We start from the raw sequence: 17224 nt of genomic DNA, 5'->3' as shown, positions 1-17224 counted from the left end.
GCTACTTCCGCGCGCGGGTGGGCGGGGCTGCGCCGCCCGCGCCCCCATTGGCTGGGACCGCGCCGGGGGCGCGCGGTGAGTGCGGCGCGGGGGCGCGCGCGGGCAGCGCCGGGCCCGGGCAGGTCCCGGTGCCGGTCCCGGTGCCGGTCCCGGTGCCGGTGCCGGTCCCGCCGCCGGTGCCGCCTCCCCTCGGTCAGCGGGGTCGGGGGGCTCCCTTCCCGCGGGCCGCGGTACCGCCTCGGTGCCCCGCGAGGCTTTGCGGTAGGGCTGGGTGAGGAGCGGGTGACCCTTCCCCGGCGTGTCCCTTCCTCCCCTGGGCTGCTCCTTCCCGGGGGTGCCCGTTCGCTGGGGTGTCCCTTCCTCCCCCGGCGTGTCCCCTCCCCGGGGTGTCCCTTCCCCGGGTGACCCTTGCTCCCCGGGCGCGCCCGGCGGCGGCGGGAGCCTTTGTCCCGGAGGAGAGCGGCCCAGCGGGGAGCCCCTTGTTCCCCAAACGCTCCCGCCCCGCGGCTGTGCCTGTCCCGGGCACACAGGTCCCCCATCTCGGGGGTGACACTCCCGTTCTCCGCAGGGTGACCATGGCGGCGTTCTGGCAGCAGCGGGGCAGGCGGCAGGAGAACGGCGGGCTGGGCAGTGTCATCGACGGGCTGGGCAGCGTGTTCGATGTGCTGCTGGCCAACGCCAGGCTGGTGCTGGGCGTCAGCGGCGCGGCCGTGCTGGCCATCGCCACGCTGGCTGTCAAGAGGGTAAGGCTGGAGAGGGCATCAGAGCACCAGAAGATGCCCAGGAGAGTTGGGTTTGCCTTAGTGGCGGGGCAAGGTGTGCCCCAAATCTCGATGTTTGCGCCTGAGATGGTTTCTTGCATATGGCACAAATGCCACCGGTGCTGGCAGCAGTGCCATGGGCATGGAGCTGCGTGCTCCCACCCTGTGGGACCATGTATCCCTGCTTGCCTGGAGCATTTGGGATATGCTGTCCCATCCCAAAAGGGACTTAAGTTGTATTTAGGTATCTGTTTTTCATGTAAAACCTGCATGAAGACAATGTGCACGTTTGTGGCTCCCCTCCAATCTGGGTGTTTTTTTGAGCAGAAGCCTTGAGTGGGGCTGTCTCTTCATATGTGTGTGCTCCAGAGGGGCTGTTGTCACCCACAATTAATGGAAAACAAAGACAAGATATTGTCTTCTTGGGTTTTCCGTCCCTCCAGCTGATCGACCGAGCCACCAGCCCTCGGGATGAGGGCGATCCCAAAGCTGAGCAGAAATCCCTGGAGGAGAGCTGGCAGGACTTGGCATTAATCAAGACAACACCAAAACCCCCCAAGAAGCAGAGAAGGGAAGACCTCAGCGAGCCCCTGCTCTCTCCAGCTCGGCCCCTGGTGCCAGGTGAGGCTCTGGTGCCCAGCCAGGAGGATCACCTTGCTGTGCTCCGGGCGCCCGTGCCGGAGCTCCGCGTTATTTTTAGCTCGGTGTCCGGAAAGCCGACCCTGCTGAGCCTGCCCTGCTGGGAGGCTCCCGAGCCACAGCCCCTTTTTAGGCAGTGCCTGTGGAAACAGGACCTCAGCAGGACCTCTGGTGACACCCAGGGTATCCTGGCAGGGGCTGTCAGGGTTTGTTTCCTCTGGAGCAGTGTTGGCTGTGCTCGTTTTCTGGGTCAGCTGTGCCTGCAGGAAGGTGTGCTCGGGAGCTGCTGCAGACAAAGGCTGCCTTGTCCAGCTGCCCATGGAGATGGCGTTTTTCCAAGTGGGAAACTGGCCCAGCTGGGTCCAGGGCATGTCCTGAGATAATGGACCCAGAGCAGGATTGTCTGTAGGATCCTCTTGTGAGGAGGTGGAGGGGGAGGCACTGATCTCTCTGATGGTCAGTGACAGGACATGAGGGAGCAGCAAGAGCTGTGTCAGGGAGGTTTAGGTTGGATATTATAAAAAAGGTTCTTCCCCCAGAGGGGGTTGGGGCACTGCCCAGGCTCCCCAGGGAATGGGCACGGCCCCAAGGCTGCCAGAGCTCCAGGAGCATTTGGACACCACTCTCAGGGACAGGGTGGGAGCGTTGGGGTGTCTGTGCAGAGCCAGGAGTTGGACTGGATGATTTTCGTGGGTCCTTTCCAACTCAGCATATTCTGTGATTCTCTGACCCTGGCAGCAAGTCCCTTGCCTGGTTCCCATCCCTGGCTGAGGAGTGAGGCTGGGAGCAGTCAGGTTTTGGGGTTGGTTTGGGCTCTGCATGGCTGAGAATTGCTGTTAACATCAGTGGGCTCGACGGGGGCCCGTGGTGAGGTTGGTGTCACCTCCAGAGGGGTGAGCTGAGAGCTGAGCACCCAACTTGTGCTGCTGAGGGTTTCAGCTGATGTGCTCAGACCTGTGACTTCTCCTTTCCCTTCTCACAGATCCCAGGGGCTCCTCTGCCCCTCTGGGGGCTCCTCAGGTCAAGTCCAGCCCCCTGCGCTGCCTCACACTGCAGGAGAAGCTCCTCTCACACAGCAGCCAGCTTGCCGTGCCCGAGATCCAAGTGTCCCTTGTCCCACAGCTGGCCAGGAGCATCTGCACCCAGCTGCAGAACTTCCTGAGGAGCAAGTTCCCAGAGCTGCCCTTCGGCCGCCTCTTCCTCAGCGGAGCTCTCCTCGATGGCCTCGAGGTCCTGGCAGCTGACCACGTCCACCTCATGCTCCCAGTGGTCCTTGACGCCGGGCTCTGGAGCCTCATCTCGGGAGAGGACACCGTGGTGAGGAACCCCCAGTACTGGATGATCAAGAGGATCGATCTGGGGTATTTCCCTCGGGGGTGCAGCCCCTGGGACAGGTTCATTGTGGGCCGGTACCTCTCGTCCAGCGTGCTCAACGAGACCCTCCACAAGCTGCTGGTGGCCTCCATCAACTGGCCTGCCATTGGTGGCCTGCTGGGCTGTGCCATCCACCCCGTCGTGGCCTCCCGGGAGCTGAAGCTGGAAGTCAAACACGATCAGGTTGATCTGAGCATCACCCTCTTCCCAGTGGTGGAAATGGAGGACAAGGTTCTTCTGGCTGTTCCTCCTGAAGGACTGGTGGAAAACCTCTGGCTGGAGAGCTTTGACAGGGCGGCAGTCTCGAGGGTGAAGGAGCTGGATGCTGGTGACTGCGGGGCTCGGCAGCTCTGCCTCCGCATCCTGAACGGCGTCTGCAAGAGCCAGCCCAGGCTGCACAAACTGGGGGGCAGCCCCGTGACCCACATCATCCTGCACCTCAGTGACACTGCCTCGGACTGGGCAGAGGACAGCCTTGCTGACAGGTTCCAGCAGGTGCTTGAGGAGCTGGTGGCCTCCCTGGAGAAAGGAGTCCTGCCTTCCTATTTCAACCCCAAAGTCAACCTGTTCTCCGGGCTGTTGGAAGAGGAAATTGATGAGATGGGCTTTGTGCTCTACAGGGCCATATCTGAGCCAGAGGTCCTGCTGAAGTGACCAGTGTGTTGGGAGCTCCTGAATGTGCGGTGCTGCTCCCCGCTGTGAGGGCTGTGATGCTTCTAGTTGACTAGTCAGTAAGAGGCAAAGTTCTTGCACTTTATGAGGAAAAAACCATTTCCTGTGTGACTAAAACGTGCCTGAGCAGAGGTGGGTGCTGGCAGAAGGAGCCTTTGGCTCAGAGGCTCTGCTGAACCCGGGGTGAGGGCAGCCCACACCACACACGTGAGTTCTGTCTGCTGGGAGCCCAGTGAAGCATGTTTGGTCTCTGGCTCCCAGTGTCCTCTGCCTGTCCCAGCTGTCAGGTTCCCCTCAGGCTCTGAGACCAGCTGGAGCTGGAGGGGAGCAGCCCCTTCCTGCTGCTGTGTCCTGCAGACCCCTCAGGTGCCACGTCCTGGGTTGGTCCTGTCACCAGCACCCTGTGTGGCCTCACTGTGCCAGCACTCGGGGCAGGGGGAGCCTCACCCACCTGTAGGATTTTGCCAATCCACCCAGCTGTAGGATTTTGCCAATCCAAAGTAAGCCCCGTGGATGATCTGGGTGCTGGATGGTACAGCCATAGCAAATGGGGGTTTATTCCTTGGAGACTCTTCCAGCTGCCAGAAGGGGTGAGCTCAGCCCTGCCTCTTTGTTCTGACAGTGTTGATGCTGCCCCGAAGAAGGGGTCCTTGTGCCACGCAGTGTTTTCCTGGAAGATGTCCTGAAAAAGAGCTGCTGGCTCTGGGGAAGCTCCTGGTTTCAGCTGGAGGCTGTTTCCCCTCCCCAGTGGGTGGGTGGCTGCCAGTGTCTGTCTGCAGGTACCTGTCCCCTCCCAGTCTGTCTGGTCACCTTTTCACACATGTATTGCTGCTGTCTTGAGGTCCTTTTTCCCTGGAGCCCCACGGAATGGGGTGGGGAAGCAGGGCAGGAATGATGTTGTGAGCAGAGCGCTTGCAAGAACTGAAGTGGTTTATGCTTTTTATTAAGAAGATATATTTTGTTTGGGTGTTTTGTTGGTTTTTTCTTTTCTTTTGAGTGGCTGCTAGTAGGGTTTGGTCTGGCTCTAGTCCCAGAGAAAAGCAGTTTATTCTTATATTTAATGGGAAAAGCTGGTTTTGCACACGGGTGGAGCTGGAGAAATCCTTTGGACTTCACTGTGAGCAGCTGTTGTGGTTTAGTTTACTTTACAGCTATCATCTTGTTTATGGGAGGAAAAAAAAACCTGCTTTTCCTCCCAGACTGACAATTCCTTTGTTCCTTCAAACCACTTCCCAGGTGTTAGTGATGAGAATAAACCTTCCCTGTGCACACTGGTTCTCTGGTTTCAGCTCTCCTTTGTCTCCTTTCCCCTGCTAAGGGTTGAAATTACTCCCCAGCTGTGTGGCCTTCCTGGGAACCACCCAGGGCGTGTCCCTGCTGCCTGGAGAGCTTGGTGATGGTCAGATCCCATCCTGCAGAGTCTTCCTCCTCCTCTTCCAAAGCCCTGGACCCACAGAGTGCCTGGCTGCAGTGTGGGAGCTGTCTGGACACTGAGCTTGTACCACTGACAGAGCTCAGCTGAGCATTGACCAGGCTGAGACTCCTAAAGCTGGTCCTGGCTGATCCACCAGCAGGGTTTAACCTGCTCCCTGTGTGCTGCACAGCTGCCTCCCACTGCTGTTGCCATTCCAAGGTGGCTGCTGCCCTGCCTTGGCTCAGTGACTGCATTCCAAAGCCTTGTCATGCTGTTATTTTAGCCCAGGGTGTGTATTTTTAGGCCACGGCTGTTGATGGTAGGAGTGAGGGCTACAGGGAAGTGCAACCCAAATTCTCCTGACTTTCTGCATGGATTTAGGCCTGATAGCAATGGACTGCTGCAGGGTTTCAGGCTCTCTTTCAGACCTGTGCTGCTGTGGGCTCTGCTTCCAGCTGTCCTCCAAGTGCTCCAGCCCATCCCCCAGGAACTGCTCCATGCAGGATCCTGAGCAGCACTGGAGCTCCTGGCAGCAGAGCACACAGGAATCCTGCAGATTCCCTCCTCTGATGAACAAAGGAAGCCCCAACAGAGAGGGAAGAAGCAGCCTGGCTTCCCAGGGAGTTCATTCTGAACTCAGAACAGGAAAACAGAGCTTCTCTTCAGCTCAGCCAGCTCTGTCTGTCTGTCCCAGGTCAGCAGATGCAGCTGGCGAGATAAAAACTTTTTCCCATCTCTTTGTAGCTCATTTCTAAATTGCTGTGGGGAGTTTCTGCCAAGAAAGCTCCTCTATTGTTCCAGTGATTGGAAAGAGCAAGATTTGGCTGGATGGTTTTACAGTAAAAGCTTCACTATTTTATGTAGGAAGAAATAATCAGGGGAAGCTGTCACTGCATCAGATTTAAAATTTAAATAATATTTTAATAAGAGACTCATTAGTTTGACAAAAATAACTTTCATCAGCTAGCAGCATCACAAAGGCATGTCTCAAAGTTTGAGGAAGAACTTGCCTTCAAATTCAGGAACCATCTAAAATGAGGGCTTTTCCTGAGTACTGCAGCTGAGCTCCTCCCAGAGCAAGCACCAGATCCAGCTCCTGACCCTCCTTCACTGGCAGGGACAACCCAGGTAATGGTGACAAAAATGGGGAATGTTGCTCAGGTAACATCAACTGAGAAGGGAACTTAAATTCCACACTGTGGAAAGCCAGGGACTGAGCAGAGCTTGGTAGCCCTGGTGTCTGTCCTGGTGGCCCTGATCCAGCTCTTCCCTGCATGGAGAGGCCAGGAACACCAGGATGGTGCAGGGGGATGATGCAGTGCAGTTTTCCTCACAGACTCAGCTTCCAAGTGCTTCCTTGAAATGTTCAGACTTTCCCAAACTGCTCAGCAGAAGAGCAGCTGGAAACAAAACCTGATAGTGGAACCACTTTTCCAAGCTGGTTGAACCCTTGCTGAAACAAATGGCATCCCTTGGCAGGAGCAGCCTGCAACCAGCCCCTCCAAAAAACACTCAAGGGACTTGTTCCCAAAGTCCAGTTCCTTGTGGCTCCTGCAGAGTTCACAACCCTTGCAGGCTCTCAGAGGTCCATCCCAGCTCAGTGGTTCTGAGGACAGGTTTTCCTCGTGTGCCCAGGCTGGTGGCAAATGCTGCAGGTCCGTGGCTTCTTGGCAGTAGATGCTGAGGAGAGATTGCCTGGTCTCTTGGCCTTGCTTCCCAACCCTCTGGAGAATCCATTACTGCCAAAATGGTTCAGAGAGTCATCTCCAGAAGGGCCTAGAGATAAACAACTTGAATTTAAGGATCGTTGAAAACATAAATAGGTGAGAAACACAAGGTAAGTTCAAACTAGATCAAAGATTCTAGATTATTCCTGAACCTGCACTTGCTTCAGACTTGTCTGAACTGTGAAATGTTCTTTTCATTTATCCCATTTATCTTGCAGCATTAGAGACATGTGGGAACAGCACAAGGCAAGCTGATCTGCCTGCTTGCATGCTCTGGTCTGCAGCTGAAGCAGAAACAAAACATGGCAGAGAAGAACTTGGGGTTTAAGTAGTTTTGAAAGTTTGATTTTACCCCTTTAGGCCCAAATGTCTGAGGAGGAAGAGGATCTCTCACAGACCACATCTTCTCCTCTGTACCTGGTTATGTCCCTTTTTGTCAGTCCTCTCTCTTTTGCATCCTCGTTTTGTCATTATTTTTGTTTTCAGCATCTTTCCACACAGTTTCATCTCTGATCAAAGCTCCAGAATGACCTGCCCTTTCCCTGTACCCCTTAACTAGGCCAGAGGGAGCAGCACAGTTTCCCTGGCATGCCAGGTGGGTTTCAATGTCTCCAGAGAGGGATACTCTATCACCTCCCTGGGCAGCTGTTCCAGACCTCTGCCACCTTTAATGCAAAGAAGTTCTTCCTCACGTTGAGGTCAAACTTCTTGTGTTTTAGTTTCTGACCATTGCTCCTCATCCTGTCACTGGGCACCACCAAAAAAAGCCTGGCACCATCCTTCCCTGAGATATTTACATGCAGGAATGAGATCCCCTCTCAGTCTTCTCTTCTCTAGACTAAACAGGCCCAGCTCCCTCAGTCAGAGAGATGCTTCAGTCTCCCACCACCTCTGTGGCCTCCACTGGACCTTCTCCAGCAGCTCCTTGTTTTGTTCAGCTTAAGAGCAGCCTGCAGCCCTGGTGTGTGCCCCCAGCCCGGCCATACCTGGTGCCACGTTCTCATCTGCCCACTGGAAGAAGCCGCACTGCTGCTCCCGGGGCTTGGGGCAGGTGTGGAACTGCCTCCCCTTGTTGGGCCCCTCCTTCTGCACGGTGCGCGTCACCACGGGCTGCTCACACCTGCACACTGTGCCCCCTCCAGCATCCGAGCTGCTGCTTCCCAAGGGCTCTCTCCCTCCTCCTGGCTGCTGGAATCCCGCTGGGGTTCTTCCAGCAGCGGGCTGGAGCAGCGTGGAGCTGCCTCTGTCCTGTGGCTGCTCGTCAGCCCAGAGGAAGAAGTTGCAGGTGCTGGAGCTGCACTTGTAGAACTGGCGGCCCTTGTTGGGGCCGTCCTTGCGCACGGTCAGCAGCAGCGCCTCGCTCCCACAGTTGCACACCACGGCATTGCCATCGTCTGGAACAGCTGCAGGAGCAGCCCTGGGGGTCCTGGAGGAGTTGACAGGGAGCAGGTGTCCCCGTGCCATGTTTGAGGTCCCCCTGGCTTGCCTGGTCTCGCTGCTGGCTCTGTTCAGGGAGTGGTTGGCCTGCAGGTGATGCCCTGGCTGGGTGGTGGATGAGGCAGGTTGGGATGATCTGTGTGAGTACTTGAGGTCCAAAAGCTCTTTCAGCATCTCATCACAGCCTCCAATGCAGCCAACGAACTCCAGGGGCATCACAGGGGGAACACTGCCCTTCTTGAATTTAAACTTCAGTCTGCAAGGAAAGGAAGAGTCAAAGTCTGCCAGTTTCTCATCAACAGACCTCAATTTATACTTGGGACCTTTATTTATTGTTTTCATTCTGCTATACGGAGGCCAGTTTCCCCAACCCCTCTTCTTTCCATCCCCAAGCCAAGTGCTACTACAGCTTTCCAAGACTGGAATGGAAAATGGTTGCCCAGCTTAGCCCATGGAAGTCTCTGCCCCAGTGTCCAACAAGGGAGCATTGGCATGACCTACCTGTGAACTGGATGGGGTTTACACACATCACAGATGCTCTCGTCCCTGGTCACATCCACCACGAAATCAGGGAACCAGACTGCAGTTCTACAGGCTGGATAGCTCATGCAGCTGAGGTAGAACCTGTCGAGGGACAAAGGCACTGGATGAGGAAGAGGCAAACTCAAGACAGTTGGAGATCCATTCTCGTGTCTTCTCAGCATCAGAAATTGTCAAAACTGCAGTTTTTCAGGGGAAATACCTACTTGAGAAGAGATTCAGCTGAGTCCACACAGCTCACGTAGCTGGTGGAGTCAGCAAGCTGCAGCCCAAGGTTTCCAAGCTTTTACCAAAGGAGGTAAATGAAAGCCTGGAGAAACACAAACTAACAGAGGAGGCCACAAGAGGGAAGGTCACCAACCCGCCATTCTTCCTGGTCTTCAGGACCATGTCACTGTTGCACTGGGGACATTTCCGAACAGAAAGGGGCGTTGCTGGGTACACCTCATCCTGCTCTGGAACTTCTGCAGCTTCTCCCAGATACTGAGCCAGGGCCTGGTCCAACCTGTAAAGAAACGAGCAGAGCATCCTGTGTGTCTCTGCACAGAGCAATCAGGTGCTGCAGTGACTCAGAGCCTGCTGCCCCCCACACAGCCCCTCTGAGCTCCTCCACGAGCACATTGACTCAGCACCACATTTCTGGAACAGGAAAAGTGTGGGTACAACATCAGAGGTCAGTGCATGTTGCCATCCCCAAATTCAATCTTAACTGCTCATCCTGGTTTAAACCCTTAGCTGTGAGGAACTCCTGACAGCATGCCAGGCTTTGAGTCATCCTTTCCCACACAAATACCACAACATAGGGGGCAAAGCTCCAGGGAAACAGTGTGAAAGGATCCCCCACTCCAGACTGAGCCCCAGAAGAGCAGCCAGCACTTCCCAGCAAAACAAAGCAAAAGGAGAGGACAAAGACAGTACTCACTTGTTGGCTCTGGCCACAGCTTCAATGAAGACTTGCTTGTACTTCTGGACCTGCTGCTGTAACACTACAGATTTGTCTTTCTTCCCCTCACAGATCAATTTCAGATCAGCCTCCAGCTCAGCTCGAAGGTCAGGCTTGGACATCTCGTAGCCCATGGAATCATAGCCTGAGGAATATGTGGAATGGTAAGTGAAAGGAAGGAGCCAGTAAGGACTCTGCCATCTTTGTGAGGGCTCTCTCCTCACCTTCCACCAGCCCCATGCCCAGCTGGCCGGGCAGGAAGCGCTGATCTGCCGTAAGCCCCACGTACATCCGCGTCTTGATCGTCTCGATGTGCTCGGCGTGGGTGGCATCAGTCCCTGGAAGCAGAGAGAGGTCAGTCAAATTACTTCCCCTATGCCCAGGGACAAGGACACAACTTATGGTGAGGAGCAGCACTGCCCTCGTGCCCTGCTGGCACTGAGGCTAGCGAAGTGCTGGTGGCACACCCTGAACCCAAAATTTCCCACCTCCCTGGGTACTGGAGGCACTCTGCAGGCTCCTGAGGATGTGTGGACTTTGCCCTTTATATCCCTGTTTTCTGCACATTTAAGTAATTTCTTATCTGCAGCAACATTTGGAGAATTCCCTGGGGAGAATTCCCTCTGCCAAGAGCAAGAGGCCACGCTGCCCAATACTGACCAATGCCGTGTTTTTCCATGAGAGCAATGAGATCTGCTTCTGTGAGGAGCAAGGGAGGGCTGGTTTCCCCATCCACCATCTCCACTGTGGTGGGCTGAAAGCGAGACCCTTTCTGATACAGCGGGATAACCTGGAGGGAAGGAGAATCTCTTTGAAACTGCTTCCTGGTCCATTCACTCAGGACAAAGGCTCTGAGTCAAACAGCCAGAAATGGTCAAAAGTTGTTGTGCAGAGAGGTCTGAAGTTGGCAGTGAAGTGCTAATTTAGCCTCTCCCACTTATGTTACTCAAGGGGATTACCTTATCACTCCACTTGTCATAAGGATACACTTCCAGGTAATTTCTGGCCAGGATCATGAGTCCTTGTGCAATGAATTGCTCGTTGGCAATGTCAATCTCCACAGTTGTTTCCTGTCCTTTGGCATCTTGAGAGCAGCAAGCCAAGAAGTGGCGCACGATGAATTCGTAGAGTCTCTGCTCGTTGCCCTGAGATCAAACAGTGAGAAGGGTGAGTGTTCTCCCAGGTTAACAAGATATCACAAAATCAGTGCGATCTCGGGTGAGGATTTTGTGCTAATGACCATGTTAAGATTTTATCTTTATTTATCAAGCAACACAACCCATCCAGTTCCCTCTGGTTACACCCACCTGCAGGTTGCTGGCGTATTTTGTGGGGTGAATGGGAGGGTGAGCCTGATCAGATTTGGTTCCACTCCGAGGGGTTGGCCCACCCTGATCCAAAATCCTCTGTGCAAACCCTCCCCAGTTTGGGTCCTGTGTTTGCTGTTCTACCAAGGCAGAGAGGTTCAGCTCCTTGGGGAAAATGTTGGTCTCGGTTCGAGGGTAACTAATGAACCTTAGGAAGAAAGACAGGAGAGCACTTTGAGAGTTGCTCCAAGATGTTTCCCATTTTGAACAAAAGGCCATTTAGTTTTAGAAGAATTAAGTTTACCAAGCCAAGTCTTGCTTTCTTACCCTTTAGTGTAGAGTTTTTCTGCTATTGTCATTGTTTCCTTTGCATTTATTTTCAGTTTGCGGGAAGCCAATTTTTCCAGTTCCTGCATTAGGAAGAGCCAGCAAACCCAAAAGTATTAGTGGATAATTCAAAGCAGTGAGTAAAACATCTGTTCAAAGCTCTTTTCAGAAAAACCCATCCCAGAGTTCAAACATACCACAGTGTCCAGGGGCAGGGGCCTCCATTTGCTCTTTGGCTTGCTCACAACATCAACAACGGTCGCTACTGGATCCTAAACAGAGTAAGCAAAAACCACATATCCTTTAGGAGTTTACACAAACTGTTCTTCAAAAGTCTTGAGCAAGACAGATACATGGAATGTTTGGCTGAATCTGGATTCTGCAGCTATTTACAAGCTTTCCTACCTCCATACACATCTGGTAAAGGACCAGGCAGGCTGTGTGATTGAAGAGCCGGTTCCTCTTCCAGTTGAAGACCACGCTGCCGTCCTCATGGTCGTGGGTCACTGTAGGGGACAACAGAGCTGGCTGATGGAGGAGCCACAAAATGGAAATACCACAAAGGAACTTGGAAACCTTCCAGCTCTGCTAAATGGTCGTGGCAGAGGAACATTAAATAATCTCTGGAGCTTTTTTGTGTCAGTTGCTCCAATGTTTTTCCTTTTTATCCACATCAGACCCTCGAAGATGGAGCCCAGGACGGTGTTTCTCTAAACATACCTTTAATTTTGTAGAAGGCTTCAGGAACAAATGCCTGGATGGCTTTGAAGCGTTCAACTACAAATCCCAGTGTTGGGAACTGGCAGCTGCCATAGCTGATCAGCTGATCTGCTAAAATATCAGGGAAGATCTTCCTCAGCCTCAGAGTCTGGAATCTGGTGAAGGCAGCACCTGAGGAAACAAAATGGGCACCACAACTGAATATAACAATACTGAGTGATAACCACAGTATTTCAGATCTTTTTAATATTCTGAGCATTAATTTTACTCTGTTTAATACTCAGTTGAAAAAGCTTGTCAGTGCTGCATGAGCTATAAATTCAATATTTGCTTCTAGGAGAAATTTCCTCTTTTCAGGAGGAATTTCTTCACAGAAGAGGCTTTTAAACATTGGAATGGACTGCCCAGGGAGGTGGTGGAGTCACCATCCCTGGAGATGTTCAAGAAACAACTGGATGTGGTATCTAGTGCTCTGGTCTGGTTTACCAGGAGGGGATCAGTCACTGGCTGGACTCGATCTTGGGAGCTGATGATGCTCTGATTCAAAGAACATACTTCCATCTAAAAATCAGATGAGACTACAGAGGGCAGTAAAACATAAGATGTCTTTTAGTTATATCTGATAAAAATCAGATGAGACTACAGAGGGCATTTCTGCCTTGTGTTGAGGTTTACGTGCCTATCCTGAGGTCCAGCTCCTGCCTGACGTCGACGGCATCGCTGGTTTTTTGGTCGGGCTGGGTGAGGTTCTCACAGGCCGCTCTGACAGCGTGAGGCGTGATCTCGGAGAAGCGCGCTCGGAAAACCTGCAGGTTTGGCTTCACTGCCAGACACACACACAGGAGAAATCAGAGGGGCTCAAACACCAACAGAAAGGAGCAACAAATACACAGCTATTGAGAGAGCGTGCTGTCAACTGATTCTACAGCTTTCCAACAGCTGGGTGCATTTCTGTCACAGACACATGTTTTTTAGAATTAGCCAGCATTTAATCTGGACACAATAAAACTGAGAATTTGCCTCTGCTAAAGGAGTTGTTAAATTAATTAATCAATGGTGATGAAGATGCTCTACACACCAGCTTTGCACACGTGGATGATCTCAAAGCCGATGTTCTCTCCTTCTCGATCGCAGTCAGTCCAGATCACCAGGGCTTGGCACTGCTGGATTTCTCGTTCAAGGGTCCTCTGAGAGGAGAAAAACAACACAGGGAGAACATTCCAGGCCACTGGCTCTGTCATTTCATTTCAGAATGACTCACTGAACACAAAATGCAATGTGTAGCCATGGAGATGCGTTGTTGCAATAACATTTTGTAATTGTGTGTCTCGAGAGATCAGGCAGCTTTTAAAAGAATTGAGTCATTTATTTACATCTAATTCTGTTAAAAAGTTTGGCTTGGAGCAGGTTGTACCACAATCTGTTTTCTAAAAATGTCTTTTTCTGTAAAACTGAGTCACAATCATCAGTTCCACCTTGCTAGAAAAAAAACATTTTTATTTTTAGCTGTTCCTTCACTGCACTACTTGTACATGAACAAGAGTTTCAGTGCCACAAATGAACAGCACACACAGTCCTAGGAAATGTAGTAGGAATCTCCCAAACTGCAGAAATTTGGATTCAAAGGACAAAGGTAAGATCATCCTTCTGTCTGGGACAAGATTTGTTGAACCAACCCCTGAGCTCAGTTTCAAAGTCTTAACCATGAGGTACCTTGATATCCAAGTAATTTTCAGGGCAATACTTCTCAATTTCAGCATCAAAAAGAGCTAAAGGGTTGCAGCTGTGCCTGGAAAACAGAGGAGAAACGTGTGTGTGCATCACATAAACTAAAACACTATTTGTGAGCCACTACCTGGTGCTCTCTAAGTACTGGAATTAATGTATTTTATTACATGCCTTGTTTCAGACAACAGAGAGTTCACATGGAATGCTGAGTAACATTTAAAAGCAGCAGAATGAAAAACCAGCCAGAGAAAACAGCAAATCTGGAAGGCAACAAGCAGCTTCTCCTATCTGAAGCCCAGAGCACAAAAGGAGGTAAGGCAGAGAAAGCACCTTGCTTCCCAGAGCAGCTCCTAGCTGAACAAAGAACACAAAACCATCCCATTTTGGAGTCAGTTTAATTCCCTGTGTCTGCCTTGATGTATTTTAACCACTATTATGTCTTCAGGGCGTTTTAGCACTCTGAAGACAGGAATTTGAAACAATATTTTGGCTGTTTTCTGTAAAATTTGGAACACATCACTCTGCTCTGAGTCAGAGTCCCTCCCTGCCCCTTTGTCTTTGAGCTTGCAGTGTCAAGGAGGAGAACAGGAGGTGACAGGCCCCTCCTGTGAGGGCCAGGAGGTGACAGAGCCCTTCCCCTTCCTGCCAGGGCCACGAGGTACCAACCATTTGCGAAATGGCATGATAAAATCATGAGCCAGTAAATGTCCTGACACGGATGTCATCACCATGGTAACGTTCTGCAAGAGACATAGCAAGGAAATTAGTGCCCATCACTCACCAAAAACTACCCACAGCCCCCAAATCCCCCTTCAGCTCTCAATTTAAATGATTAGTGACACCTTTCTCCTGTTAATCCCAGAATGGTTTGGGTTGGGAGGGACCTTAAAGTCCATCCAGTGCCACCCCCTGCCATGGCAAGGACACCTTCCACTGTCCCAGGCTGCTTCAAGCCCCATCCCACCTGGCCTGGAAAACGTCCAGGGATGGAGCAACCAAAACTAATACATCATAACAAGCCCTATCCATGGCTTTATCCTCAATTTTTGTAGGAAGCTCCCAATTCTAAACAGGAACATATTTTTGACTGACATAAAAGCAGAAAGTTAAAAGATTTAGAGCAACAAAACAGATGGTGGAGCCAAGAAAACAACATCTGACTTTTTCTCATCTTTGGGCAGAACATCTCAATGGCTGGAGCTGTGTTTTGTAACTCGTGACAAATAGCTTTTATTAATTAGTATTTGTACTTCATTAATGCAGCAGCAGATTGAGAGAAAACTCTTACCTGGCCAAACATCTGGTAGTCATATTCATAGATTTTGTTGAACTTGGAAAACCCTTCTCGCTGGAAGGAAAAGGAGAATTCCTGAGTTTCTGGCTTTTCACAGAATAAAAATTATTATTTTTTTTTAATTAAATTTTTTAACAGGAAACAAATCCATCCTGCCCCACTTTGTCCACATTGGGTTGGAGCACAAGAGGCACGTGGCAAAGGAAAACCAGCCACTGGAGCTAATGGGAATTGCAGCAAGGGGATGGAAATCTCCTGTATCATTTATGGAGGCACTGAAATGGTGATTTCCAAGGTAAGGGGATTTTAAACCATTCCTGAAGGTGTTTCCAGGGTTATCTCCCCATGAATAATGAGGAACTGACTTATTTAATGAGGCTGGCCAGTGTTTAGAAACTCCTATCTTGTTCCAAGGCTACCTCCCACCTAACTGGGACTCGTGGAAGTTTCTAGATTGTGTATGTGCTGCTTTTTTTACAGAAGCAGGATGATGTCTTGATTGGGACTGTCAGCACCAGGTTCTCAATAACACCTCTCATTCAAATCAAGGGGGTTGGAGCCACGTGGGGGTCAGCCTCTTTTCCCAGGTGACAAGGTGAGAGGCAACAGCCTCAGGCTGTCCCAGGGAAGGTTTAGGCTGGACATCAGGAAGAATTTCTTCATGGAAAGGGTTATCAAGTGCCCAGGGAAGTGGTGGAGTCACCACCCCTGGAGGTGTTCAAGGAACAACTGGACGTGGCACTCAGTGCTCTGGTCTGGGTGCCAAGGTGGGGATCATGGGCTGGACTTGGTAATCCCAGAGGTCTTCTTCAACCTCACTGACTCTGATTTGGTCTAGGAGCACCTTAGTTTGGAAACAGGAAGTGATTATGCAAACTGTTACCACAGCAGCAGAGAGTAGAAATCTTGGAATTTTTCTTCTCCAAACCACAGCCTGTTTTTGCTTTATTTGGTGGCCTCCAGTAAACCCCTGACACTTGCTGATGCTGCAGAATTGGTGCTTTTAGAGAGGGAAACGCATGCCAAGGGATGGTGTCAGTTTCTGAAGCCCTTGTCATACACTGCTAATCCAGGAAGGACCAGGGAGCCCTCACCACGGGAAGGCAGAGGGAGCTGAGTTCCCACTGGACTTAACCCACAAGGACCTGAGACTCCCAAACACATTTGGGCAAGTGATCTTCATCCACAGAACATTCTTGTACCCTCATGTGTTGAGGGACAAAACCAGAGCCAAGTGTGCTGACGTGAAGTGGTCATGCCAAGAGTGCTGGAGCTGCCACACACACACAGACCCTCCCCAGCCCTGTCTCGGTGCTCCCGGGAGCAGCACGATGTGGGCGGGCCGTTCCTACCCGCCGCATGTTCCTGTTGGAGAGCAGCTCGGCGATGCCTCGGGCAGCATCGTTCTTCTCCGCCACGCAGAGCACCTTGCGGATCCTCTGCAGCGCCACGTCCTCCGCGGCCCGCGAGAAGCAGCGCCAGGGCTGGGGCAGCATCCTGGCCCCGGGGAACAGCCGCACGGAGAGGTTCATCACGGGAGGTGAGGCCAGGGCATGCTGCTGCTGCTCCGCGTGCTGGGGCCGGCTGCTGCGGGGATGGAGAGGTCGCCGGTGTCACTGCTCGGCCGCTCCGGGAGGCTCAGGGCAGCCCCTCGGGGATGGAGAAGGTGTCACCCCGCTGCAGGCACAGCTGTCAGGCAGACTGTCCCTCGGTCCTCTCCTCCTCTGCTGGGGCTGGGGCTGCCCTCTCCCCCATGGCCGGGCAGCGCAGTCCTCCAGCCATCCCCAGATCCCCCTTCAGGCTGTCCCTTTGCCACCCCAGATCCCCCCTCGGGCTGTCCCTTACCCGGGGCAGCGCAGTCCCCTCATCATCCCTGATCCCCCCTCGGGCAGCTCAGCCCCCTCGCCACCCCGATCCCCCTCGGGCTGTCCCTTACCCGAGGCAGCGCAGTCCTCCTGCCATCCCCGATCCCCCCTGGGCTGTCCCTTTGCCACCCCAGGTCCCCCCTCGGGCTGTCTCTTACCCGGGGCAGCGCAGCCCCCTCATCACCCCAGATCCTCCCTCGGGCTGTCTCTTACCCGGGGCAGACTTTCTCTTTCCTTTCGCCCTTTTTTCCCCCGGTTCCCCCCTCACCTTCCACACCTCCCGCGCTCCGCTGTCGCTCTCCTTCACCGTCACGTCCTGCCGCAAAGCGCAGCCGCGGCGGCGGTACGGAACTACAACTCCCGAGATGCTCCGCGGCGCCACACCCGCCGCCGCTCCGCCTCGGTTTTCCTCCTTTCCCGCTGCCGCTGGGCCCGTCCCAGGGTCGGTCACGACAAAGACTGACGACGGCAAAAAT

At 52.8% G+C, this 17224-nt stretch overlaps 2 protein-coding genes across 8 annotated transcripts; one reads left to right on the top strand and one right to left on the bottom strand.

The window, feature by feature from the left end:
* The first annotated feature begins 102 nt into the window (after positions 1-102).
* Positions 103-4720, top strand: MIEF2 (mitochondrial elongation factor 2). 2 transcript variants are annotated; one of them, XM_041462420.1, is made up of 4 exons: positions 103-261; positions 569-743; positions 1205-1382; positions 2383-4720. In XM_041462420.1, exons 2-4 carry the CDS (start codon positions 576-578, stop codon positions 3426-3428), a joined length of 1392 nt encoding a protein of 463 aa, XP_041318354.1. In that variant the 5' UTR covers positions 103-261; positions 569-575; the 3' UTR covers positions 3429-4720. The 2 variants fall into 2 exon arrangements, with proteins under 2 accessions (XP_041318354.1, XP_041318353.1); XM_041462419.1 differs by having other exon boundaries at positions 105-271.
* A 1040-nt stretch (positions 4721-5760) lies between these two features.
* TOP3A (DNA topoisomerase III alpha) lies at positions 5761-17150 on the bottom strand. 6 transcript variants are annotated; one of them, XM_041462412.1, is made up of 20 exons: positions 17017-17150; positions 16236-16470; positions 14878-14937; positions 14256-14329; positions 13575-13650; positions 12940-13048; positions 12541-12684; positions 11862-12032; positions 11547-11647; positions 11339-11413; positions 11142-11224; positions 10815-11022; positions 10467-10652; positions 10168-10297; positions 9732-9845; positions 9487-9652; positions 8926-9069; positions 8526-8648; positions 7574-8280; positions 5761-6636 (listed from the first exon to the last, which is right to left on the bottom strand). In XM_041462412.1, the coding sequence occupies exons 2-20, from the start codon at positions 16413-16415 to the stop codon at positions 6458-6460; spliced, it is 3030 nt and encodes a 1009-aa protein (XP_041318346.1). In that variant the 5' UTR covers positions 16416-16470; positions 17017-17150; the 3' UTR covers positions 5761-6457. The 6 variants fall into 6 exon arrangements, with proteins under 6 accessions (XP_041318346.1, XP_041318348.1, XP_041318345.1 ...); XM_041462414.1 differs by having other exon boundaries at positions 16236-16467; positions 17017-17131; XM_041462411.1 differs by having other exon boundaries at positions 16236-16533; positions 17017-17124.
* Between the last annotated feature and the right edge of the window lie 74 nt (positions 17151-17224).

This window comes from Pyrgilauda ruficollis, unplaced genomic scaffold (genome assembly GCF_017590135.1).
Source record: "Pyrgilauda ruficollis isolate IOZ18807 unplaced genomic scaffold, ASM1759013v1 scaffold16, whole genome shotgun sequence".
NCBI classification, from domain to species: domain Eukaryota; kingdom Metazoa; phylum Chordata; class Aves; order Passeriformes; family Passeridae; genus Pyrgilauda; species Pyrgilauda ruficollis.
This window is presented reverse-complemented; position numbering and strand designations above follow the sequence as displayed.